At 43.6% G+C, this 26,180-nt stretch overlaps 1 protein-coding gene across 4 annotated transcripts in view; it reads left to right on the top strand.

Annotated features, from left to right (window-relative positions):
- The window catches only part of setd2 (SET domain containing 2, histone lysine methyltransferase), a 109,926-nt gene that overhangs the window by 44,375 nt on the left and 39,371 nt on the right, over positions 1–26,180 (top strand). For all 4 annotated transcript variants that reach the window (XM_041189730.1, XM_041189726.1, XM_041189727.1 and 1 more), the window contains exons 3-9: positions 5,419–5,434; positions 7,025–11,697; positions 16,716–16,844; positions 18,009–18,137; positions 19,376–19,499; positions 22,121–22,198; positions 25,426–25,523. In XM_041189730.1, the coding sequence (XP_041045664.1) occupies positions 5,419–5,434; positions 7,025–11,697; positions 16,716–16,844; positions 18,009–18,137; positions 19,376–19,499; positions 22,121–22,198; positions 25,426–25,523 (5,247 nt within the window). The remainder of the gene's footprint in view (positions 1–5,418; positions 5,435–7,024; positions 11,698–16,715; positions 16,845–18,008; positions 18,138–19,375; positions 19,500–22,120; positions 22,199–25,425; positions 25,524–26,180) is intronic.

Genomic DNA, 26,180 nt, shown 5'->3' with positions numbered 1-26,180 from the left:
CAGTTGATCATAAGAGATCCTATGGCACTATTTTGGAGAAGGTGCATATAAATTTAAGCCCTCCCTATTTTCTAATTGTTGTCCAGCAATCCAACCTTTACTGACTTCTGCTTACTCAATGACTCTTATGATTACCTTGTAAGCAGCTGTTGATGTTGTTACCCTGAAGCCTATTGAAGGAGTTATGATGCATAGTTTCAGTCTGTCATTTTGTAGCCACCTTCTCCCATCCACCTAATTTGATATGTATGATGAAAAGCTGAGGGCCTTATCTAGGCCACTAAGAGATGGCATATGGGTCCTTGCTTTAATGTTTCATCCAAAAGATGGCACCTCTGCCCATGTAGCACTCCCTCAGTACTGCACTGAGTTGTTAGCATGAGTCACGTGCTCAAGTATCTGAAGTGGGGCTTGAACCCACAACCTTATATATTTCAAGCATATAACTTAAAATTGTTTATTCATTTAAAATCGGCTGGTGGGTTGGATTTGTCTTATCAGTTTGCTTAATTCTGATCTCCTCCTTCCCACCACCCCCCCCCCAATCCTCCATCCTGAGTTAAACAGTATGCTACTAAATGAATGGTGTGTTTAACCGAGCTTAAAGGAATCTATCACTGTGATTTAACAATCTGCTTTATAATTAAGACTTCAGAATGCTGGCGTGAAGGGACTCCATGTTGCAAAGGAAAACATTTCACGTGTCAAAAATAGCATTTAAAAGTTAGTTCATAATCAATAGCTGGTGTTTTATTATTTTTCCATTTAATTTACATAATGGCATAAAAAAGTTCAACATTTCCATTTTTTAAAAAGACCAGTTGACTTTAAAATACCAAACTTCCATTTAGTCTCTTGATTATTTTAATATAAACTTGGTGATAATGAAGAAGACAGGTAACTCTGCTTTAATGTAATAAAAAGCCCAAAACAAATCACTGTTCATTTTATGAAGTTCTGTGCATGTTTCTCTGTGCAGATGGGTATAGTATCCTATGGTTTTAGTATCAGGTTAGCAACCCAGAGTTTGTTAGTTCAAATCCCAGTATGGCAAGTAGGAAAATTGACTGGCTTCAGAAACATAACCATAAAAGATGTTGGATTGTCGCAAAAACCCTAACTGGTTCACTAGTGTAGTGCCCTTCGGAGAACAGTGCCTGGCATCTTTATCCTGGTCTGATCCTATGTGACTCCAATCCCACGTGGTATGGTTAACCCCTGAAGCCCTCTGAAGTGGTGTGCCAAGCTACTCAGTGCGAAATAATTGCTATCTGGTTCAAAAATAACAAGGGGAAGAATAATAGAAAATCAAAACTTAAAATTTGAAAAAATAACTTTGCATTTTACTTTGAAAAATCACGTGACAAGGCAGCCATTTTGATCTTTTTAACCATTGACTATCATTAAAAATTAGGACAGGATTTATTTTGTCTGTTTGGTATGGTAAACATTGATTGGTATGTTTTGTCTGTTCCATAATTTAAATGTTTCTAGTGACTTTGGATACCTCAACTTTATGGGTGATGAGGGCAGAGGATCTTGGGAGCCATTTTTGCTCCTGATGCTTCTCCAAGTAACACCTTGCAAGAATTATCAGAGGAACTTATGAGAGGAATTCATCAATCGAATTTATTGGAAGACAAAGTCACATAAACACACGTTAAATTGAATGAGAGGAATTTATCAGAAAACAAAGCCGCAATACATGCTGAACAAATGGTCTCCTGAATTCCAGTACCTCATAGACCAGGAGGACATTTCATCATTGAAAGAGGTTTATAAAAGAGTATTGCATTTTTTAAAAAAAAAAAGAAACAAAATCCAATTTTCCAAAAATTCTTACTTCTTAAACAAAACACATCCAAGTCCTTTATATCTGTTTCAGTTAAAGGGAAGAATTTCCAACTTCACTAAGGGGTTTAATTCCGAAATATTTTGTAGTCCTAAATGTTTCACAATGCAGTAACAAATAGATGGCTTTTAAGTCTCTTGGAGTTTTTTTCTAGATTGTGGCGTTCTTGATTGAAAATTCTGTGATTTTTCTTTTCTTCTTCTTCCCTCCCCTCTCTACCTGTGCCCCTCCCCCCTCATTTAGTTCACTGCTTCTATGTGAAAAAGAGAAACATTTGCATTTATTTAGCGCCTTTCATAACATTAGGATGACTCAGAGTGCTTCACAGTCAATGAAGTAGAGTCATACAGACTCGAAATGGTAACTCTGTCTCTCTCTCCACAGATGCTGCCAGACCTGCTGAGATTTTCCAGCATTTTCTGTTTTTATTTCGGATTTCCAGTGCCCGCAGTATTTTGCTTTTATGTTCTGGTATGGCAAACATTGATAGGTATGTTTTGTGTGTTCCATACAGACAAAACATACCCATCAATGTTTACCACACCACACAGACAAAATAAGTCCTGTCCTAAATTTTAATGATGGTCAATGATTAAAATGGTCAAAATGGCTGCCTTGTTATGTGACTTTTCAGAGTGTTGTAATGAAATGCAACTAACAATTTGTGCGCAGCAAGATTCTAAAAGCAGCAGTGAGAAACGTGACCAGATCACCTGTTCTAAGTCATGTTGGTTGAGGATTAAATACAAGCCAGGACACTGTTGAGAGCTCCCTTGCTGTTCTTCCAGTTGTGTCATGGGATCTATTCCATCCATCTGAGAGGGCAGACTCAGTCTGATGCCTTACAGATGGTTTGTTACCAGACTTCTGCTACACCGCCTTCACCCCACTCGAGAAGCCTGTTGCCATGGTGGCCTTGGGAGGTGTTTGATACCTGCATATTATGTGTAATTAGATTGGGAGTTACATATGAATGTACTTTGCCAGAAGCTCCAGTCATTGGATATCACTCTGAGCCACCAATGATGTTGTGCACCTGATCTGAATTTAGCTTCCCCCACCCTCCAATAAGCTGTTGATCTTGGCCAGTTTGTTGTGGTGAAAGATGGGGAGAAGCACCGCGCAGTTCCCTGAAGAAGGAAGGATGGTCACATTGTACACCCCCTTGTTAGCAAAGTAATTGGTGAGGAGTTGTGAAATGCATTTGATGGAGTTAGAAGGCATTGTAAGCTCAAAACAAACCACAAAGCAATGCTGTGCAAAATGGAAACTGTTCTCGGACTGTCGGCTTAGAAGCAAGAGAAGTGCAAACCCTGTTTTGACTGAGTTGACAGCTGTTTTATCTTAATTTCTAAATGAGTATTCCACATGAAGACAGAAAATGCTGGAAAAACTCAGCAGGTCTGGCAGTAGCTGTGGTGTGAGAAACAGAGCTAAAGTTTCAAGTTTGTATGAATCATCTTCAGAGCTAACTGACTCAACGTACCTCTGTTTCTCTCTCCACAGTTGCTGCCAGAACCGCTGAGTTTTCTAGCATTTTCTGTTTGTATTTCAGATTTCCAGCATCTGCAGTATTTTGCTTTTATTTCATGTGACGATCTGAGCATAGGAATAGGAGTAAGCCAATCAGGTGAGGATGCCCTGGCCATATTATAATTAGCCTTGATATCCATGGGCAGGGGAACAAGCCAAGAACTGTCTCTTCTGATTGTTGTCCAGTGCAGCTGCCTTGCTGTTTGGTGACTGCAGTAGAAGGGAGTAAAAGTCGAGGTTCTGCTCAATTGTAGTTGAGCCTCCTAATACAAACTCGCAAGGTGTGGCGTATGAAGGACTGATGAGAGGTTTTGATCAGACCCCACCAGTCATTCGTGTGCGGTTGTTCAGCTTGGGGAACCAAACCTCATTTGTCTTAGACGGGGATATAATGAAGATTATTATGAGAGCAGCTTTTGTAAGCCTGCCTTGTATTATTTCCCTGAGTTTAGAAGGATAAAGTATGATGTAATCAAGATAAGTAAAACCATGAAAGGATTTAATAAGGTAGGTGCAGAGAAGTTATTTCCTCTGGTGGGATCAAGAAAGCATAATCTTATTATTCAAGCATGATTGAGGAGTGAAATCAGGAAGCACTTTTTCACACAGAAAGGGTAGTAGAAATTGTGAACTCTTTCCCCTGAAAAGTTGTGGTTGCTGGGCACATTGCAGCTTTCAAGACTAAAATTGATAGATTTTTGTTTGGTAAGGAATATGAAATTTTTGTCCAAATCAGCCATAACCTAATTAAATGGCTTGAGAACAGGTTTATGGGGCTGAACAGCCTACTCGTACTTCATGTCCCTATATAGTAAAAGCTTGTGTTTAACCATCCCCATTCACATTCTCAGGGTGTTGCAAAGGGGTTTGCAGCCTCTATAATCACTCCTGTAGTCTAACATTGCAGCTAATTTGCCACAAACAGCAATGAGGTATATGACCAATTAATCTGTTTTTTGTGATGTTGGTTGAAGGACAAATAAGAACATCCATGATCTCCTTCAAATGGTGTCATGGAATCTTTAGCATTCAACCAGGAGAGGTAAACAGGGTGCCAGTGTAACGTTTTACAGAAAAACCACACCTCAGGCAGCCTGGATTATGATCTTGCACCGCTGGAGTGTCACTTGACATAAACTTCTGACTTTGAGGCAAGTAGATGTCAAGTGGGGAGACGATCAAGCTCTATCGTGATGTCAAACATCCAGCTGAAATCACACCTCCCACATAAAAGAATGGTGTTTTGGACTAAGGTCCTGCAGTACAGCCAGATTGTGAAGAACTTCAAAAATCTTGAGAGAATTAAGTCATTTTTTGATCATTGTGCTCAGTTTATACACAGAATCTTGAGTGATTGACATTTAACAGTTTGTACTGTGATCACCTCAGTGACTTTGGTTAGTAAGAAGGGGTGAGGAGGGAAGTCAAGACTCCCATTCCTGATTGCTACCTAGTCATTCGTGGGCGCAAAGTGCATGCATGAGGATGGTGGAGGAGAAAAGTTGATTAGCGATACCCTCCACAGTTATATACCATACCATCAGTCTTGCAATTGGATAATGTCCAAGCTGATTTTCTTTTTAAATCAGGGTATGATAAGGCCAGCAATTATTTCCCATCTCTAGTTTCCCTCAGGCGGTGGTGCTGGACCACTGTCTTGAACCATTGCCAACTTCGTCACTTAAGGGAGCAGATAAGAGTCAACTACTTTGGTGTAGGACTGGAGCCCCATGTAGGACAAACCAGTTAAAGATGGCAGGTTTCCTTAAAGCACATTGAGTGAATTAGTTGTATTTTTTGCTCCAGTTCCACATCATTGAACCTTCAGAGTTGCCAGAAGATATTCTTGTCCCATGAGAGACAACTTGGGAGTGTAAGCACCTTTGGGAGAACAAGGGCAAAGTACAGTCCGTATTTGGTTATGACATAGCTGTCATTGTTCCTTTGTTGCTTTTTGTTTTTTATAAGAACAAGTTTCTAACCTTGTGCTTTTTCTCTTTTGTTTTCATGGCTTGCTTGGTCATCTGTAACAGAGAAGACGAGAATGCAGTAAGATTTAAATAATGTTCAATTATCTGTAATTTAATCCTTGTGTGGGGGAGAGAGAGGAATTGACCTGCTTTGATTATTCATTGAAAAGATTTGGTCAATTTTAAGCTTTAGCCTAATCCAGAAACCTGGCTCCAGTGGGATATAAACTGTGCTAACAGATATCTGGGAAATGTTTTAACCTTTTTTGGGTGGGAATTTTTGCAGGTTCCTCACTTTGAGCACATATTAGATGTGCCAGTTATCAGCTTTGAGATCTCAGGCATGTACAGCACAAGTTCAATGCCAAGTAAAGCTCCCTTTACACTGTCCCATCAAATGCTACCAGGGCAGGTACAGCATGTGTTCAATACTGAGTAAAGCCCTTCTACGCTGCCCTGTCAAACACTCCCAGGACAGGTAAAGCACTGGGTAGATACATAATGCCCCGTCCATACAATCCCATGCAACACTCCCAGGGCAGATGCAGCACGGGTTAGATACCCAGTAAAAGCTTCCCTCTACACTATCCCAACAAGTAGGGTTGCAAACCAAAATGAAATTGGTCCAGTGAAGAAACTTAAATTTATGGATTATTTTATGTCATTTGTCAGAAATGGTAAAAAAAATTGTTTATGTGTAGGGAAATGCAGCAACCAATTCATGTACAAATTGCTAGTTTTTTTTTTATGTTGTGTTTAAGGAAGAATGTTGTCCAGGAAACTAGAAAACTTCTCTGAAATTGTGCCATGGGATCTTTAACATTTATGTGAGGGAACAGATGGTAGGTAGGCTTAATGCCTTAATGAAAGAGGCACCTCTGACTGTGCAGCATTCGCTCAGTACTCCACTGGTGTGTTGGCTTGGACTATGTGCTCAACTCCTGGAGTAGGATTTGAAACAATAACCCTCTGACTCTGAAGAGTGCCTTCCCCTGCATCAATGTTGCATTTTTCCATTTCCCACATCACCGTTGCTGTGGCCTGTATGAGTGAGGTTGCTGGTTTAGTTACGATTAAATCATTCTTTTGTTTAGAATCACCTTTTCACTTTATGTTGGTTAAAAAAGAATGCTTAAATGCCCCTCGGTAGCTTCACTCCAGAAAGCCATACACACGAAGAAGCTCCCAAGTTCTGCCCCTGGCAGGGCTAATTGACGTCAGCACAGAACATCAGTGGGCTTCTTCTCAATCCTCTAAATTACAGAGGGGAAAATATGCCACGTTTGCTGCCCTGATTGGCTATCTCTCTGCCCCGTGCTCATCCTTGTAGGGTCACTCTTGCTGATCCACCAATGCTTTCCAGTTCCTCAACTAATTGGCCAGTCTTCATGACAATGAGTGACTGTGAGATGCAGTACTGTTGTACACAATCCTGTCCCACCACACCTATTTTTCTAACAGGGATGGTCACCAGTTAACTATTCAGAGCAGGAACCCTCTCTATCACAAGAGTAATGAGGCTAGCAAAGTAAACATGAATTGAGAGCTTTGGGGTGCACTGTTCTTGCATTTGCCTTAGTGACTTTTATTGACATTCCTTTAAGATTGAATTATAATATGAACAAGAACCTACAGAGCCGTACCTAAAGTGTGTGTAATATCATTACAGGTCAAGGTGGAGAATCCATCGGTACTGAGTGTTCTCAAAGGGCAAGTGACAAAAGGCTGTAGTCGCTTTCTACCCAAGGGCACCAAGGCGAAAGTCAACCTGGAGGACCAAGGACGACAGAAAGTGTCTTTCACCTTCAATGTAACAAAGACCTTACGAAATAGGTTCCAAAGTGCCATTGGGACTGAACCAGATGAAGTCAAGGTCCCACCGCTGACATTGCCTCCGATTTCGGTGAAAGGGAGTCAGGACAGTAAAAGTGACTCTGATTCAGCTGATGCTACAGAGACCACTACCTCACCGCCCAAATCCAAGGTAGAGTGGAGTAAGGTGCATTTCAAGAAGAAGCACCTCAACGATGCAGCCAAACCTGCGAGTTTGCCGGACAGGGAACCATGCAGTTCGTCAGTGGAGGAACCTGTGGATGTAGCCATCAAGAAAGATTGTATAGGAGGAACTGAAACTGTGACAAAGGTGGCTGCTGAACGGAAGCCATCAAATCAGAACCTCAGTGCATCCCACATTGGGAAGGGTGATAACTTGGAAGAGTTTAAGAATGTCTCCTCATCTTCTGAAAATGATGAACTTAGGAAGCTTACTCAAGCAGAAGAAACAGTGCAAGCGCTATCAGCTGGCTCAGAATCTGAGGGGGATTTACTAAGGAAGTCACAGGAAACGAGAAGCATTGAATCTGATCGAGATGCTAAGAAAAACCCAATTGCTTCCAAAATTGATGAGGTTGAAAAGGTTTCCTCTCATTCTAAGTCTGAGAGAGATAAGAGGAGCAGTGGTCGTTCCAAGTCTGATCGAGATTTGAGGAGGACTTCATCCCGCTCAAAGTATGGAAGAGAGGAAAGAGTCAGTTCTTCTCGATCCCGCTCCGACAGAGACTCAAGGGTACCCTCTTCTTACTCAAAATCAGACCGTTCAAGGACCTCTTATTACCGTGATAAGGACAGAGGATATTGCAGAAGCTCCCCTTACTCAGAAAGGAGCAAATCTTCTCGTTCTAAATTGGGGTCCGATTTAAGAGACCCTTCCTCTTGTTCAGATTCTGAAGAAGATTCTAGAAGGTATCATCCCAGATCAAATGACTTGAGAAGGGCTTCATTGTGTTCTAAATCCTATAGAGACTCGAGGAAATACCAGTCACGATCAGATAGAGATCTGAGGGCAACTTCATCCTGCTCTGAGTCGGAAAGAGAGACTAAAAGGACTAAATCTTATTCTAAATCAGATAAAATATCCAAAACGTCAGCTTCCTGTTATGAGTCAGAAAGCTATAAAATTAATTCTCCTGAACCAGAATCAGATTCCAGGAAAATGTCCAAATCAGACAGTCATTCAAAGGTATCTTCATTTCATTCAAAGTCATCAACTTCTTGTCATAAACCAGAGTTAGTTAAAACAAACTCGCCTGACCTGGAATTGGACTGCAGGAAAAATGTCAAATCTGATGGTCTTTCGAGGACAAGTTCATCTCATTCCAAACCTGTAACCTCTTGCCATGAAGTAGCTGTAAAGAAAGACTCCCCTGAGCCAGAAGTGGACTCAAAATGTTTTAAGCTGGACAGTAATTTAAAGGCACTTCCATCTCATTCCAAATTATCCACTTGTGGAATAGAAGCAATTCAGGGAGACTGCTCAGAGCTAGAATCAGATTCCAGAAGCAGTCACAATCCAGAAATGAATTCGAGGATTTCACCATTACGTTCTAAATCAACTACTTGCTGTGAAATGGAGGCAGTTAAGATGGAGTCTTCTGAACCAGTGTTGGACTCGTGGACTCGTAGGTCAGAAAAGAATTCAATGGTAACCCCGTCTCATTCTAAACCAATTACTGTCTATGAAATGGAAGTAGTTAACACGGACTTTGCAGAGCCAGAATTAGACCCATGGACTAAGAGTAGGTTGGACAATAACTTGATTGTAACCCAATCTCATTCTCAATCAACTACTTGCTATGAAATGGAAGTAGTTAAAATGGAGGCTTCTGAACCAGAACCTAAATTGGACTCTTGGGAAAACTGTAAGTTGGATCGGAAGTCAAAGATAACTGCATCTAGTTCGAGGTCCTGTAAAGTGAGAACTTTGAGTCCTTATACATCTGACAAGGAATTAAAAAGGAATCCATATTCTGAGTCAGAAGATGAATTCAGAGAGCTTCCTGAACTGCACAAGTCAGGAACAATGCAAACTGTTTCTAGATCAGATGAGATTTGTTCTTCATTTGATTGCCAGTCGGACAATTATGTAAGCACCTCACCATATTCTACAGCAGATTTGCCGAGGCCTTTCTGCCACTCCAGGTTCGCTGTGGAAATAGCTGGGCCTTCGCCTGGTTCTAAATTAGATGGATCTTTGTCAAAGGTTTCATCTTGTTCGGAATCAGAGGAAGAACAGGGATCTTCATCTCATTGTGAAGCTGATTTGACGGTTTCATGTCATTCTCTATCAAATGAATTGCTGTCCTCACCCAATTTCATAACTAAGGATTTGAAAACCTCTCCTCATCCTAGCTCAGATGAGGCGAAGTCCTTGGCCCACCCAAAACTGGAGGAATGCAGCACTTGGCACTACACTGAGACAAATCAAATTTTAGCCTATCCCAAACTGGAAGAGGCTGTGTCCCTGCCCCACTCGAATTTGGATGCAAGGGCCATTTCAGTTGAAGTTCAAAGTTGCACAAGAGAGGCAAAGCATATAGGTGAAAAGTCAACAGAAAATAGGGATGTGGATAGTCGAAGGGAGCAACACATCAGTGAAGTAGATGGTACTGAATTGAAGCATGATAGACTGTTTCACAATTGCAAAAGTAAACCGAATGTAGTTCCTGGCAACCAGAATTGGGACTCATTTGAGAATGTTAGATTATACACAGATTTGGCCAGCCATCTTTCTTCTGAAATTCGGGAGACCCAAAATCAGTCAACGGATAATGAAGAAACCCCTTTCTCTGCCAGACCAGATAGTTCTGTTAAAGTGGAACAGGAGCAGTCAATGGAAATCTCTGAAGATGAGGAAGAGACCGATGAAGAGTTGGCTATGGAGGTGGCCCCTGAGGGATTACTGCCTTTGAGCACTGCCAATCTGCTGAGCTCAAATGAAGCGGAGCACAGTTTACAGAATTACAAAACCAAGTCTGATTGTGACAGTAGCTGTATGAAGGCAGAATACAACAGTGTGATCTCTGAAAATGAAGAATGCTTAGAGGTTGTCAAGAGTAGCAGTGAGCAAGAGAGCGAGGAAAGTGAAACGAGCTCTGATTCCGATGACAGTGGAGTCCCCAGGAACCGTCTACAGTCTGTTGTAATAGTTCCGAAGAATTCTACATTAACATTGGAGAAGAGTCTGTCATCCTCTCCTTCATCTTCCTCACCTTCTTCCAGAAACAGTCGTCAGGAAAAGAAGCAATCGAGTGTCGAAGGAGGCAAACGAGAAGCAGAAGAGAAACCCAGTCAGGAACACCAGCTAAACAGCATCCAATTTGGAAGTAGCCCCCAGGAGTTTATCGGTGGCCGGGTCCAGGGTGATGATGAAGTTCAGGGCAGCCAGTTATCCTCCCCCAAAGCAGCAGAGGAGCAGCCGCAGGCTTCTTCAAGTCAGTTTTCCCCTGTTAGTGAGACCTGCAAAAGCAGCAAGCAGCAGTTGTCGAGTGACAAAGCAGACAGTACCAGTCAGCCTGATAGGTTTTCACCTGACCAAAACCGGCTCCCTCTAGCAGATGAAAAGTCTGGCTCGATAGAGTCAGCTCAACAGAGTGCAGACAGATTGGTAGAAAGGCACCAGCATCCACTTGGCAGCTACTCGGACAGTCCTGCAGCTGGAGAGAGCCTTGCTCAACCATCTGGTGGGCTAGAGATAAGCCAAGGAGAAAAGCCAGACAGTGGGCAGGCCATCCCTTGGCTGCAGCAGCAGGCCCAAGATCAAGGATCTTTACATAGCCCAGCGTATGTTGATAGTCTTGATTGGGACTTCTGTCAGCCAGAGAAACCAAGCAGCAGTTGTCAGCAGCCTGACAGTAGCTACGGACTAAGATATGGCTACCGAACGGAGGAAGCAGATTTAGGTGAAAGGAATAGTTGCTGGCAAGCTAGTAGAGCCAATTACTGGGACCCCCGGTTACACTCCAAATCAGTGTTGTACAGCAGCTACCAGTTGAGTCAAGACATATCTGGCTCAGATGTTCAAGGGCAGGTGCAGCCAGATTCAATGACTGATGACTTTGCAATCTATAATAGCTGGGAGGTTGTGACCCGTGACCCTCGATCTGTTGCCAAAGGTGTGAGCTCTCTACAGGCTCACGAGATAACCAGCAATTCAAGTAAGGGGACCACTCTGGTTCTAAAGGCCAGCGACTCCACAGCAGATAAGGAGCCGAGGGCCAAAGGATCGGAGAAAAGGTTAGAAGAAGAGCAGGCCGAGTCCCAGAAGCCACAACAAGAGGAGGTAGACACTGATTTGGAAAGTGACACTGACACGCGGGACTGTGAGCAAGTGAACACTGAGCCTGATCCAGATCCACATCCCATGATGCCCTGCAAAGAATGGGTCACGCTTGTGTGCAAGATGGAGGAGTTCAAAAACACTCAGTGCTGGAAGGATCAATCAAAACTGGGATTGATGCCCCCTTACTTTGAGCTAATTGAAGAGAACTTGTATCTGACAGAGAGGTAATTACTTTTAAGCGCTTTTGTTATTAAATGATTTAATTGCACTATATTGGAATATTAATAGCATTTTCTTAGTGGTGGTTGTGCTAAACCTTTATAAATCATTGGTTAGGTTTCAGTTAGAGAATTGTGATCAATTCTGGACACTACATTTTTGGAAGGATGTCAAGACATTTGAGAGAACGCAGAGGAGATTTGTCGGAGTGATACCAGAGCTGAAGGACTTCAGTTGGGTGAAGAGACAAACTGGCTTGTTCACTTTTGAACAGAAAAATATGGGAGATTTAATAGAGGTCCTCAACATTATGAAGGGCTTTGACAAAGTAGATAAAAGAAAACTATTTCCATTGGAGGGTGGGTAATTAGAGGACACATTTAAGATTGTTGTCAGAAGAATCAGAGGGGAGATGAGAATTATTTTTACGCAGTGGGTTATGATGGCCTGAAGGGGTGATGGAAGCAGATTCAATCGTAATGTTCAAAAGGAAACAATGTATACTTAGTAAGGAAGAGATAGGATTACAGGTAAAGAGCAAAAGAGTGGAGCTAATTGGACAACCCATTCAAAGAGTCAGCAGAGACATGATGAGCTGAATGGCCTTCTGTGCTTTATGATTCTTAGTGAAGGGTAACACAAGATAGTTATTTGAATTTCGCCACCAGTCCATTTTGCCCTTTACAAGCAAATGAAAAAAAGCTGCATTTACTCAGGACTGAGGAAGAGCCTTTGACCTTCGTCCAAATTTGCAAATGACACAAAGATAGGTGGCACTGTAAGCAGTATAGAGGAAAGCATAAAATTACAAGGAGATTATGATAGACTAAGTGAATGGACAAAACTGTAGCAAATAGATTTCAATGTAGGCGAATGTAAGTTAATGTAAACTTTGGACCTAAAAAGGTTAGAGTACTTCCAAAATGGTGAAAACCTAAAAGCAGTGAAGGCCCAAAAAAGACATGTGCGTGTCCAGTCACACTGATCATTAAAATGTCTTGAACGGGTACAGAAAATAATCAAAACAGCTACTGGAATCCTGGCCTTTATTATCTAGAAGGAGATATATTTTAGAAGGAGGTAAAAGTCACAGGTTAGCTATACAAAGCCCGGTTAGACCACCCCAATGAACAATTCTGTGTACCACACCCCAGGAAGGATTAATTGGCCTTAGGAGTGCAGCATAGATTTATTAGAGTGACATCTGGATTCCAAACATTAAGCTTCAAGGAGAGATTAAACAAACTAAGGTTGTAGGCCTTCAAATTTAGAAGGTTAAAGGGTGATTTGATAGAAGTTTTCAAAATGTTAAGGGGAACTGATAAGGTAGATAGTATGATGATTCCAGTAGAGAAAGATAATCTTTAAAAATATGTTTGAATTATCAGTGACTGACTAGAAGGATCATATAAGATTTCAAGTTTTAAGACTTTTACTGTAACAGGCAAACTAAAAACATTAATTAAGCACTATTTTTGTAGGCAACTTAAACATTAGGCTACAGAAAAGTTTCTCCCATTTAACTTTTAAACGACCAAAAACCCCTGCCACTGATGTACTTTACGCTGTCCTTTTAAGTGGACACTTTATTCTCCCAGAACCAGTCCAAAATATTTTCTGTTCTTGATGGTGTGCTTCCTTTTTACTTTCCCAACTGGGTAACTTCTGATCCCAGGGCTGACTTTCACAGTGAGGGGTTCCCTGGAGATTCCTTTCTATAGCTGAAGCTAGGCAAATCTTCCAGCCTCATTTCAATCCTCATGAACACGGTCTCCTAAATCTGAATGAGTTCCTTCCCACCTTCCACAATGTGAATAATAAAGACAGCATTTTCTCTGCTTCAGGCACAGGATTGGCTGCCTCTATCTCTCTCTCTCACTCATTCACTCACTCAGATTTTTGCAGACTGACTTCCCTGTGAGCTTCAAGGATATCTCAAAAACTGCAGCCTGACAACAATGGCTTTCTATTTACTTTTCCTTTCTCAAAGCTCATCTCCATTGCAGTATGAATTATGTGGGCCTTGTACTCAGGTAGAAATGCTTATTAGCTATCCTCTACACCGCCAACTCCATTCTATCATGGAATTCAATGGATAGCTTAAAATATAACCATTCATAAAACCTGACATTCTTAATACCTCCCTGTGAGATCTGTAGACTGACAGTCTGCCACAGTCAAATAGATGCTCTTGTCATTGTCTGCATGTGTGAATATCTTGCACCCTCTTCCCAGTAAAACAACCCGGGCCACCCTTTAGCCTTTAACAGCCAAGCTACCCAAGCCTCCATCACTACATTTCTTTCTAAATTAAAGACACTGTGAACAAAATATAACAATCTTATAAACTTTGTATTTGTAAGAACAAAGAGAAACTAGTTCTAGCTGGGGAAATGCTCTTCCTGCAAAGAGTGGTAGAAGTTTAGATTTCTCTTCTGGAAACGGCATTTGATGCTAGGCTGATTTATAATTTTAAATCTGAGATTAATAGCTTTTTGCCAGACTAAGGGATATGGGGCAAAGGCCTCTTAGATTGCTAAAGAGGAAGCGTTGAATAGACTGTTGGTACTTAAAGTTGACAAGGCATCGGGACCAGGCGAGATGCATCCAAGGATATTGAAGGAAGTGAGAGTAGAAATTGCAGGGGCACTGGCCATAATTTTTCAGTCTTCCCTAGACTCAGGGGAGGTACCAGAGGACTGGAGAATTGCAAACCTTACACCCTTGTTCAAAAAAGGTTGTAAGGATAAGCCCAGCAATTACAGACCAGTTAGTTTAACTTCACTTGTGGACAGGATTTTAGAAACAAATTTTCAGGATAGAATTAGTAGTCACATGGAAAAATATGAGTTGATAAGAAAGAGCCAGCATGGATTTCTAAAGGGGAAAGAAATCATGTTTAACTAACTTGCTGGAGTTTTTTGAAGAGATAACAAAAAAGGCTGATGAGGGTAATGCTGTTGATGTGGTGCACATGGACTTTCAAAAGGCTTTTGATACATTGTCGTACAACAGACTTGTGAGAAAAGTTATTGCTCATGGGACAAAAGGGCCAGTAGCAACGTGGATACAAAATTGGATGAAAAATAGGAAGCAGAGAGTAATGGTCAATGAATATTTTTCGGGCTGCAGGAAGGTTTGTTGTGGAGTTCCCCAGGGGTCAGTATTGGGACCCTTGCCTTTCCTGATGTATATATTAATGATTTAGATCTTGGTGTGCAGGGGACAGTTTCAAAGTTTGCAGGTGACTCGGAAGCTTGGGAGTGTTACAAACCGTGAGGAGGACAGTGTAGAACCTCAAAAGGACATAGACAAGTTGGTGGAGTGGGCAGATAGGTGGCAGATGAAGTTCACTATGGAGAAGTGTTAGGTGATGCATTTTGGTAGGAAGAACCTGGACAGAGAATATAAAATATAGGGTGAAATTTTGAAGGGGGTGCAAGAGCTGAAAGACCTGGGTGTATATGTGCATAGATCATTGAAGGTGGCAAGACAGATGGAGAGAGCAGTTAATAAAGCATATAGTATCCTGGGCTTTATTAATAGGGGCATAGAGTATAAGAGCAAGGAGGTTATGCTGAATTTATATAAGACACTTGTTAGACCTCAGCTAGAGTATTGTGTACAGTTCTGGGCGCCACATTATAGGAAGGATGTGAACACATTGGAGAGAGTGCAGAAGGGGTTTACAAGAATGGTTCCAGGGATGAGAAACTTCAGTTACGAAGATAGATTGGAGAGGTTGGGATTGTTCTCCTTGGAGAGAAGGAGGCTAAGAGGAGATTTGATGGGGATATTCAAAATCATGAGGAGGCTGGACAGAGTAGATAGGAAGAAGCTGTTCCCACTTGTAAAGGGATCAAGAACGAGAGGGCACAGATTTAAAGTGATTTGCAAAAGAAGCAAATACGACGTGAGAAAAAACTTTTTCTCACAACGAGTGGTTCAGGTCTGGAATGCACTGCCTGGAAGTGTGATGGAGGCAGGTTCAATTGAGGCATTCAAGAGGGCATAGGATGATTATTTGAATAGAAACAATGTACAGGGGAAAAGGCAGGGCAAGGCACTGGGTCATAATGCTCATTTGGAGAGTCTGTGCAGACACAATGGGCCAAATGGCCCCCTTCTGCACTGTTAAAATTCTGTGTTTCGGTGATTCAGCCATGGTCTCATTGACTGGCAGAACAGGCTCGAAGGGCTAAATGGTCTCCTTCCTCCTGTTCCTGTGCTCCAATGACCTAAAACATTGACTGACTGATTTTGTAACTCTGCGGACTGGCTGAGTGCTTTTAGCTTTTTCTGCTTTTGTTTTCACATTTCCAGCATCTCTGTCATTTCGCTTCTTATATGTATTTTAAAGTCTCGTTGTGCCCAGGCACTAGACTTCAGTAAAGATATATTGACCTTGGTGGGGATACAGTGTGGGTTCACCAGGCCATGAAGGGTTAAATTATATGGGTGGGTCGACTTGAATTTCCTTACGTTCAGAAGGTTGAGAAGTGATCAAATTGGGGTACTTCAAATGATAAAGGCATTTGATTAGGTAGCTACAGAGAAAAGCTTTTCCCTGATGGGGAAATCCAAAACAAGGGCCATAATCTTAAAATTAGAGCCCAGCTGTTTAGCAATGACATCGGGAAGTATTTTCTCATACAAAGGGTAGGAGACATTTGGAAATTCTCACCCGTGGATGCTGGATAGATTGAGATGTGTAGATTTTTGATAGGTCAGCATGTTAAAGGAGCAACGGTGAACCAATGGCACTGAGGTCAGCAATCCTATGATTGAATGGTGGAACAGGGTTGAGGGGCTGAATGGCCTGCTCTTGTTCCTATGTTGGAAATGCTCTGTGCTCCTCAGTGCTGTCATATTTAAATCACATCTCTCCTTCCTTCAGGCTGCTCCCACTGCTAATTTTTCGGGACAGCGATTCCATCCCCATAGGAATGCTATGAAGCCTGGTTAGGTTCGAGGCATTTATCCCTTTCCCCAAATCTTAATTCGACCAATTTACATTTTGCAGGAAGAAAAGTAAATCTCACCGTGACATCAAGCGCATGCAGTGTGAATGTTTGCTGTCCAGGGAGGACCGAGAGCGAGGAGAGCTGGCGTGTGGTGAAGATTGCCTCAATAGGTTACTCATGATAGAATGGTAAGTGCCTTCCTGTTGATTTGTGAGCACCAAGCAAGGATTAGGATGAACACTCGTTATCTGCACCCCCTCTAGGGCCTCCACTTGCACTTCTTGATGGACATTAGTTAAACCTTGAAGTGAAATACAGACGTTTTTTGCTGATGGTTGGCTGCTGCCAACTGCAGGGTATGAAACTAGAATGGCCCAGAGGGTTCAGCTTTTACAACCATGGCTTTTTGTGCTCATTAACAATTTGAGGTACTCAGTGGAGGACACCACCAGTGTCAATAAGTATAAGAAGAGAAACAGCTCCGTCAGTTGCTCATAATAGGCAGAGTACAGACCACACTCAACCAGTCCACGCTTGCAAAACCCAAAACAAAATGTCTACTTTTAGATGTGATTCTACGATTGGGCAGCACTTACCAAACAATTCTGAGTGCGCTAATAATCAATTTAAGATAATCAGTTGAGCTCATAAAGTGGCTCATTTGCACTTGCTAGAAGCAACATACGTTTGTACACAGGGACCCATTCTCTGCAAACAAAAGGAATATGTTCAGCCTTGCACCGGTTTTGAATATCCCGAAAGCTTAGGGAGCCTAGAGTCCCCATTGCTTTCTCCATGGCACCGCCTCGGCCAATCAGAGTCGACTTGCCAACCAATCAGCATTCTTTTCTCCTGCAGTATAAATTGTTGTGATCATTTGAAATTTGACATTTTTGCATTTGTTCTGAAGAGTGCAAAGCAAAAAGCTTTGGCATCTGTCTCTCTTTTCAACAATATCAAGCTCATAAATTGCCAACGCGAGATTGAATAGGACTGGATGATGAGTTGAAAATTTTGATATAAATGGAGCATGGGTTGATTTAAAGATCTGAGTGTGACACTGGTGAAATCACGAGGAGAGAAATTTGGATAATCACAGCATAGTTTTAGTGGAAAACCACTTCATTTGTTAGGAAGTGCATGGTATCAACGCTCTGTTGAAAGGCTATATCCAAGGCCAATATATCACATCAGTGTTCAGCGTGTTCTAATGTGGGACTTGACAAAGATGTGAAGTCACCAATTTGGGAACCCTGTGATCTGGCCTGGATGGCCCTGTTTGAATATATTTGAGAGATGATCATCATAATGTTTTCTGGTAACGTTAAATGCTTGTTGTTGCCTTTTCTCAGCTCATCGAGGTGCCTGCATGGAGAGTACTGTACAAACCGGAGGTTCCAGAGGCGGCAGTATGCCGATGTAGAAGTCATCCTCACTGAGAGGAAAGGTTGGGGTCTTCGAACAGATAAAGAATTATCAGTGTGAGTGAAACTGAATTCATCTTTGCATTAGTAAAGCATATCTATTGTATCCCCCCGTTTCTTACCTCACCCCTCCCCCATTCCCAAGATCTTCTGCAATTGACCCCCCCCCCCTTTCATGTGTGAACCTAGACAATGAGAATTGACGGCCTGGTAGACCATGGAGGCATCAGTGACGAGCCCAATTTTACCCTCATCCAACAGTATCAGTTTTCAGCATGGGTGACTAGATAGCATTTCCTCCTTCCCTGCCTCCCACCTCCACCAGCCTCAGAATACTAAAGCCTGCCATGATACTTAGATTGCCGATAAAGTAGAGGTCAGCTAGTTCAGGACAGACCAGAAATTGAACCAGTGCATAGTTAGAAGCTGCCATTACCAACTGAGCCCTTGAGTGGGGGTGATAGTCTTTTTATGTTAGTCACAAGCCCCACCTCCCCCTCCCAAATATATATCATTCATCAGATTGAACATTGGTATATAATCTAATTCTGGGCATGCGCTAGTACCACTAGATCCATTATACAAGCAGATCAAGCTTTTGTAGATTTCCTGCTTGCATTCGCCAACTAGATTTCCAATTTTAATTATTGTAGTTTTTCCATCACATCGTTAACCCCTCAAGGTACATTCTCCTGAAAAGCAGGATGAAAACTCGGGATGAACGGTCAGTGGTCTGATTCCTTTAGGCCTGCTTTTGTAAGCTGTATATGGCCTTCGAGATCTTGCAGCCTGCTCATTGTAACTACCTGTTCGTGATTGTAAACTATTGTGCATCCTGAACATGTACCCAGCAACTCTACGTGCTTATTTGAGCTTTTGGTTAAGAGGTTGAGTTCTTGGAAATTTGAGAAGGTACGCTGTCTGTTCTCTCTGGTTGATTACCTCTTCCTGATATAACTGTTCAAGATCTAGTCACTGCATTGTCCCTCCTCCAGTATCCATGGCTGTGTGATTGACATTCTTCCATTCAAGGTCTTCCTTGACGCAGCCCAACTATCTCAATTGTAGCCTCCAACCTCCAAGATCTCCAAAAACTATCGGTCTTCAACCATGAAATGACCAAAATGGGGGAAAAGGATCTTGGCTTTTGCCCTCTCCCCAGTCCCTCCTCTGTCAAGTGAAAGTTGTTGGGTATTTAAGAAAGTAAAGCCCTTGCCTTTGATAGAGATGGTTAGGTTTAGGGTGGCTGTGGAATACGAAATAGTATTGTAACAAGGAGGGCTTTGTCTTTACAGGAATAGCTTTGTGCTGGAGTACTGCGGGGAAGTGCTGGACCACAAGGAATTCAAGGCAAGAGTTAAGGAATATGCACGCAACAAGAACATCCATTATTACTTCATGGCACTGAAGAACGATGAGGTGAGAAGAAAGGCCTTTGTTCCTTGTGATTCACCTTCACCTTCCCTTATCCCCTTTAGGTCCAATATGTATATGGAGCTGTCTATCCCCTTTGTGTCATTTCCTTGCTCCATGACCACATCCTTTTCAATTTGATCTCTCCAAATATTTATCATTTCCGAACCTGATTCTGATTCCAAGTCCTAAAAATTCCTGAGTGTTTTAAATAAGTGTTATTCTCAAACCTCTGTCTATTCTTTTGGTGCTGATCTTAAATTTTTCTCGCTAGTTATTGACTCAATGACCACTGAGGTGTCGGCTTGGACTATGAACCCTAGTTTCTGGAGTGGGAGTTGAACCCACAATCTCCTAAATAATAGGAGAGAGAATGATCATTGAATGAAGGCTAGACTTGACCTATCAGTGCAGAACTGAGGTAGTGCTGCATTGCCAGAGGTGCCATCTTTTGGATGAGATGTTAAACCATGGCCCCATCTGCCCCCTCAAGGTGATGTAAAAGATCCCATGATGCCATTTTGAAGAAGATTAGGGCAGTCCTCCTGGCGTCCTGGCCATTATTTATCCTCCAACAACCATCACTAAAACAGATTATCAGACCAATTATCTTACTGCTGTTTGTGGGATCTAACTGTGCATGAATTGGCTGCACTCTTGTTATTCTTTCACGGGATGTGGGCATCACTGGCATGGTCAGTATTTGTTGCCCATCCCTAATTGCCCTCGAGAGGGTGTTGGTGAGCCGCCACCTTGAGCTCCTGCAGTCCACCTGGTATCTGTAGCAATTTGGTATGACTGGATTGCTAGGCCGTTTCAGAGGGACAAGTTAAGAGTCAGCCACATTGCTCTGGGTCTGGAGTCACATGTAAGCTAGACCTGGTAAGGATGGCATATTCCAGCCCCTAAAGGACATTAATGAACCAGATGGGTTTTTACGACAGTCAATAATAATAGCACCATTACTGTTCCAGATTTACAATTCCAGATTAATTAATTGAATTCAAATTCCACCAGCTGCTCTGGTGGGATTTGAGCCATGTCTCTAGAGCATTAGCCTGGTTCTCTTGATTACTGTTTCAGTTACTTCACTTCAAAAGTACTGATTAGCCTCAAAGCTCTTTGGGACGTCGGGAGGTTGTGAAAGGTGCTATATAAATGCACCATCATCACCTTTAAACATCACACCCTGTCCCAGCTGTTGACCTGACTGAAATCAGCTATCAGATCATGACTGGACATTAGGCTTCGCTGTCTGAGAGGCCCCAGTGCTTTGTCATGTAATGTTGAAGAAAGAAGTGCATAAAGGAAAGAAAGGTGTGTCATTTTATCTCACCCCTTCACTCAGTGCCTCCTCATTACAGCCACCTATCAAGATTGTGCGCTAACTTGGGCCCTAAGCATCCAGCCATTCCACTTAGTATCAAACTTTGGTGCATTGCTCCCAGCCACCTTACATGGAAGGAAAAAGTGCAGCTGTTTACATATTGCCTGTTCGTGCTATTGAAACATCTCAAGTCATCTCAATTCATTTTTGCAATGTGAGAGTCACTGGAAAGTTCAGAGTTTATTGCCCATCCCTAGTTGTCCTTGAGAAGATTGTGGTGCCAGATTGCAAAGTTGCAGTCTGTACAGTGAAGTAATTCCCACCACGCTGTTAAGTAGGAAATTCCAGGATTTTGACCCAGCGGCAATGAAGGAACCATCATGTACCATAGATTGCACGTATAAGTCGAACTTCTGAGGCTTCAAAAAATCCTTCCAAAAACAGAGTTTGACTTATACACCAAGTATATAAAGTGAACCATTGGTGTTGGTGCAGGAGGGCCCAATTCCTTTCGTCAGTCGCCATACGCTATCTGCTCTGTGTGGGTCTGTCTTAAACTTCCGCACACCTGCTTGGCAATGCGATCCATATCGCCTACTTGATCCCATGTGCTGACTTATAACCCTAAATATGTATCTCTGAGCTGAACAATTGAATCCAACTCCTAATGCAAGAATAGCCCTAAACATGCATTTATTATCTAAAAAATGGGGGCTTGGCTTATACGCTGAGTGTAGGCCTAAGTATGTATTTTGGCGTTGAAAACTGGGGTCGTCTTATACACCTGGTCAACTTATACCCCGTGATCTACAGCATGTCATTAGGACTGTGTGAGACTTGGTGGAGAACTCAACAGTGATAGTGCTCCCATACACCTGCTGCCTTTATCATTCAGATGCTGGAAATTGAGAGGTGATGCAAAAAGAGGTTCACTTCACACAGTGAATCAAGTGGAGCAAGTATTCTCTGGAAAAGCTGCAGTCCTGTGGCAAGCTAAAGTGACACACCTGTCGGTGATACTTGCTGAGGGCGGAACGTTGACCAGGACACTGGCAAAGCTTTAACACTAGGCATCTTAGCTCAGTGCTCAGTCCAAGAGACAAGGGCTCTGACAGTGCAGAGCTCCTTGGGGCAGCACCAACTGCACCGGCCTAAGTTGGAGGTTTGCCTTAAAACAGTCTGAAATTAAGTTGCAAGTGTGTAAAATGAGCGGCCACTTTACTTGTGGTTTTGAGGACAACTAGTGGTTTCAATTTATGAAAATAAATGATATTTTTTGCTTTCCTTTCCTTTTCACTAGATCATTGATGCTACTCTGAAAGGAAACTGTTCTCGCTTCATGAACCACAGCTGTGAGCCCAATTGCGAAACTCAGAAGGTGAGAGGACGGAACCACGAAGGGTCCGATGTGGTTATGCCGACTCTATCGCTCTCTCTCGCTCTCTCTCCTCACTCCTTCGCTCTCTCTCTCTCGCGCTGTCTCGCTCTCTCTTGTGCGCTCTCGCTCTCTCTTGTGCGCTCTCGCTCTCTCTTGTGCGCTGTCTCGCTCTCTCTCGCGCGCTGTCTCGCTCTCTCTCGCGCGCTGTCTCGCTCTCTCTCGCGCGCTGTCTCGCTCTCTCTCGCGCGCTGTCTCGCTCTCTCTCGCGCGCTGTCTCGCTCTCTCTCGCGCGCTGTCTCGCTCTCTCGCGCGCGCTGTCTCGCTCTCTCGCGCGCGCTGTCTCGCTCTCTCGCGCGCGCTCTCTCGCTCGCGCGCGCTCTCTCGCTCGCGCGCGCTCTCTCGCTCGCGCGCGCTCTCTCGCTCGCGCGCGCTCTCTCGCTCGCGCGCGCTCTCTCTCTCGCGCGCGCTCTCTCTCTCGCGCGCGCTCTCTCTCTCGCGCGCGCTCTCTCTCTCGCGCGCGCTCTCTCTCTCGCGCGCGCTCTCTCTCTCGCGCGCGCTCTCTCTCTCGCGCGCGCTCTCTCTCTCGCGCGCGCTCTCTCTCTCGCGCGCGCTCTCTCTCTCGCGCGCGCTCTCTCGCTCTCTCTCGCGCGCGCTCTCTCGCTCTCTCTCGCGCGCGCTCTCTCGCTCTCTCTCACGCGCGCTCTCTCGCTCTCTCTCACGCGCGCTCTCTCGCTCTCTCTCACGCGCGCTCTCTCGCTCTCTCTCACGCGCGCTCTCTCTCTCGACCCCTTGGTCCTTGCAAACTATCGTCCCACCACCAACCTCCCTTTCCTCTCCCAAGCCCTTGAAGGTGTTGTCACCCCCCAAATCTGTTCCCATCCTAGCCACATAACTCCACGTTTGAATCCCTCCAGTCAGGTTTTCTCCCCTGTCACAGTATCAAAGCAGCCTTTATCAAAGTTGCAAATTACATCCGATGTGACTGTGAGAAAGGGAAACTACCCCCCCCCCCCCCCCCCCCCACCTCCCCCCACCATCCTTCTTGACCTCTCTGCAGCTGTTGACATAGTTGGCTACACCATCCTCCTTCAACCCCTCTTCTCTGTCATCCAGCTGGGTGGGACTGCACTGAACTGGTTCTGTTCTTAACTATCTAATCATGTTTACCTCTCGTGTCCCCCAACGATCCATTCTTGGTCCCCTCTTATTTCTCCTCTTCAAACTGCCCCTCAGCAAAATCATCCAAAAGCCCAGCATCATTTTTCACGCATATGTTGACATCACCCAGCTCTACCTCACCATCACTTCTCTCGACTCTTCCACTGTTGTTAAATTATCAGACTGCTTATCCAACATCGGTACTGGATGAGCAGAAGTTTCCTCCAGTTAAATATTGGGCATATCACCTTCGATACCTGTTCCCTAGTCACCGACTCTGTCCACCTCCCTGCCAACTGTTTGTGGCTGAACCAGAATGTTTGCAACCTTGGCGTCCATGTCTGATCCTGAGCTGAGCTTCCAACCTCGTATTCGTGCCATTTCTGAGACCACCATTTTCCACCTCCATAACATGCCCCAGCTTTGCCCTGCTTCAGCTCATCTGCTGCTGGAACTCTCGATCGTGGCTTCACATCTGGGTTTGACTAATCCAACTCACTTCAGGCTGGCCTCCCACACTCTACGCTCCTCAAGTTTGAGGTCATCTCAAACTCTGTGTCGCCTGCATCCTTACTTGCTCTAAGTTCTGCTCACCTATCACCCCTGTGCTCACTGACCTTCGTTGGCTCACGGTTAAGCAACACCTCCATTCCAAAATGCTCATCCTTTGTTTTCAAATTCCGCATGGCCTCGCCCTTCCCTGTCTTGGTAGTCCCGTCCAGCTCCGAGATATTTGTGCTCCTCTGATTCTAGCCTCTTGCAGCTGCCTATGTTTAATAGTTCCACTATAGGTGGCTGTGTCTTCAGCTGCCTAGGCCCTGAGCTCCAAAATTTCTTCCATAAATCTCTCTGCCTCTCTACCTCACCTTCGTTCTTTAAGATGCTCCTTAAAACCTACACCTTTGACCAAGCTTTTGGTCATCTGCCCTAATGTGTTGCCTGGTGCCAAATTTTGCTTTATCATGCCTCCGCGAAGCACCTTGGGACATTTTGTTATGTTAAAGATGCTGACTAAAGATAAGCTCAGTACTCCAATTTACATGGCATATTCATGTTCACCTTGTGTGTTTGGTGATAAGCATTAATGTGCAAGTATTTCTAACTGCGCTGAATGTTTTATGTCTTTGGTTACTGAGCGCTGGTTGATGCTTGTTAGGTAGACGTACACCTGTGAAGTACATTTTAAATCTATTGTGTGAGGCATTTTCTACTAAAATCAGTGCATTTGATTAAAATGGTGTCACTGTGGTCAGCTAGTGATTTTGTCAAGTGTCACCATAGAATGGATCAGAGAGATAGCAGGCCGTGAGCCTTCACTGTGGTGTACAGTGTGCTCCTTATAACTCGGGGCCCTTGAGAGTCAAGCAAATGTGAGTTCGAAGTTGTGGTGCAGGATGTCTATAATATGTTTTCCCTTCGCTGTCCCTAAAACTAGATAAGTATCAGTCAGAAAAGAACATAGGTTATCCCAACACGTTGCTAATGTTGAATTGTGAGTGAGTCAGTCATCTTTTAAAAATATCTTGTGTTTAGATCACACTTTTCAGATCCTCGTGATGTCCCAAAGCACTTTACAGCCAATGAATTACTTTTGAAAAGTGGACACTGTTTCAGCATAAGGAGTAGCAGCAGCCAATTTCTACACATCAAGATCCCAAAAATTACAATGACCAGATCATCGTTGCTGGTGTTGGTTAAGGGATAAATATTGGCCTGGAAACTTTTGGGGGGGGGTGGGGGGGTGGTGGTGGTGTGTGGGGTGGGGGAGCTCCCCTGCCGTTTTGAGTAGTGGCATGGGATCTTTTCTGCCCACCTGAGAAGGTAGGTCGGGCCTTGGTTTAATGCCTTATCCAAAAGATGGCACCTCTGACAAGACAGCATACCCTCAGAACTACACTGAAGTGCTAGTCAAGATTGTGAGCTCAAAGCTCCATTGAGGCTGGATCACATCCTTCTGGCTCAAAGCTGGGAGTAAAATTGACAGCCTTATCCTGTAAATGTGTGTTTTGTTGTATCTATAATATAGAGTCTACTGATGTTACATCTCCTGACATCTGTGTTCTTTCTAGTGGACGGTAAATGGGCAGCTACGAGTCGGATTTTTCACAACTAAGACGGTTCCAGCTGGGACAGAGTTGACCTTTGATTACCAGTTTCAGAGATATGGGTAAGAACTGTTCAGCAGGGCTGTTTACACAGCTAAAATGCCTCCGTTTTTACTCCACTTGTGTGGTCTGTCACACTCGATATTATATCACTGGCGCACCCATGGCTGCAATGTGTACTATCCATAGGATGCACTGCAGCAATTCGCCAAAGGTTCTTCAGCAGCCCCTTCCAAATTCGCAACCTCCATCACCTAGAAGGACAAGGGCAGCAGTTTCAGGGCAAACAGCATCACCTCATAACTCTCCCCTAAATTGCACACCATCCTGACATGGACAAATATCACTGTTCCTTCATTGTCACTGAGTCCAAATCCTGGAGCAGCATGGGCTGCCAAGAGCTCTAAATGTACTGTAAATGTAACATCACAAATATGGCTACACTGAGGGACTGTGCCTTTGAGTGTAGCGGTAATGTTACTGGGCTAGTAATCCAGAGCTCGGGAGTTCAAATCCCACCATGGCAGTTAAGTGACTGTGAAGTTGCCGAATCTGTCATAAAAGCCCAATTGGCTCACTAATACCCCTTCAGGGTAAGATGCCTGTTGCCCTTACCTGATCTTCCCCATATGTGACTCCAGTCCCACACCAACATGGTTGACTTAACTGCCTTTGAAGTGGCCTAGGAAGTCCCTCTATCAAATTGTTATCGGGGTGGG

Source organism: Carcharodon carcharias, chromosome 6, assembly GCF_017639515.1.
Source record: "Carcharodon carcharias isolate sCarCar2 chromosome 6, sCarCar2.pri, whole genome shotgun sequence".
NCBI classification, from domain to species: domain Eukaryota; kingdom Metazoa; phylum Chordata; class Chondrichthyes; order Lamniformes; family Lamnidae; genus Carcharodon; species Carcharodon carcharias.
Note: the sequence above shows the minus strand (reverse complement) of the source record. Positions and strands in the feature narration are given on the sequence as shown.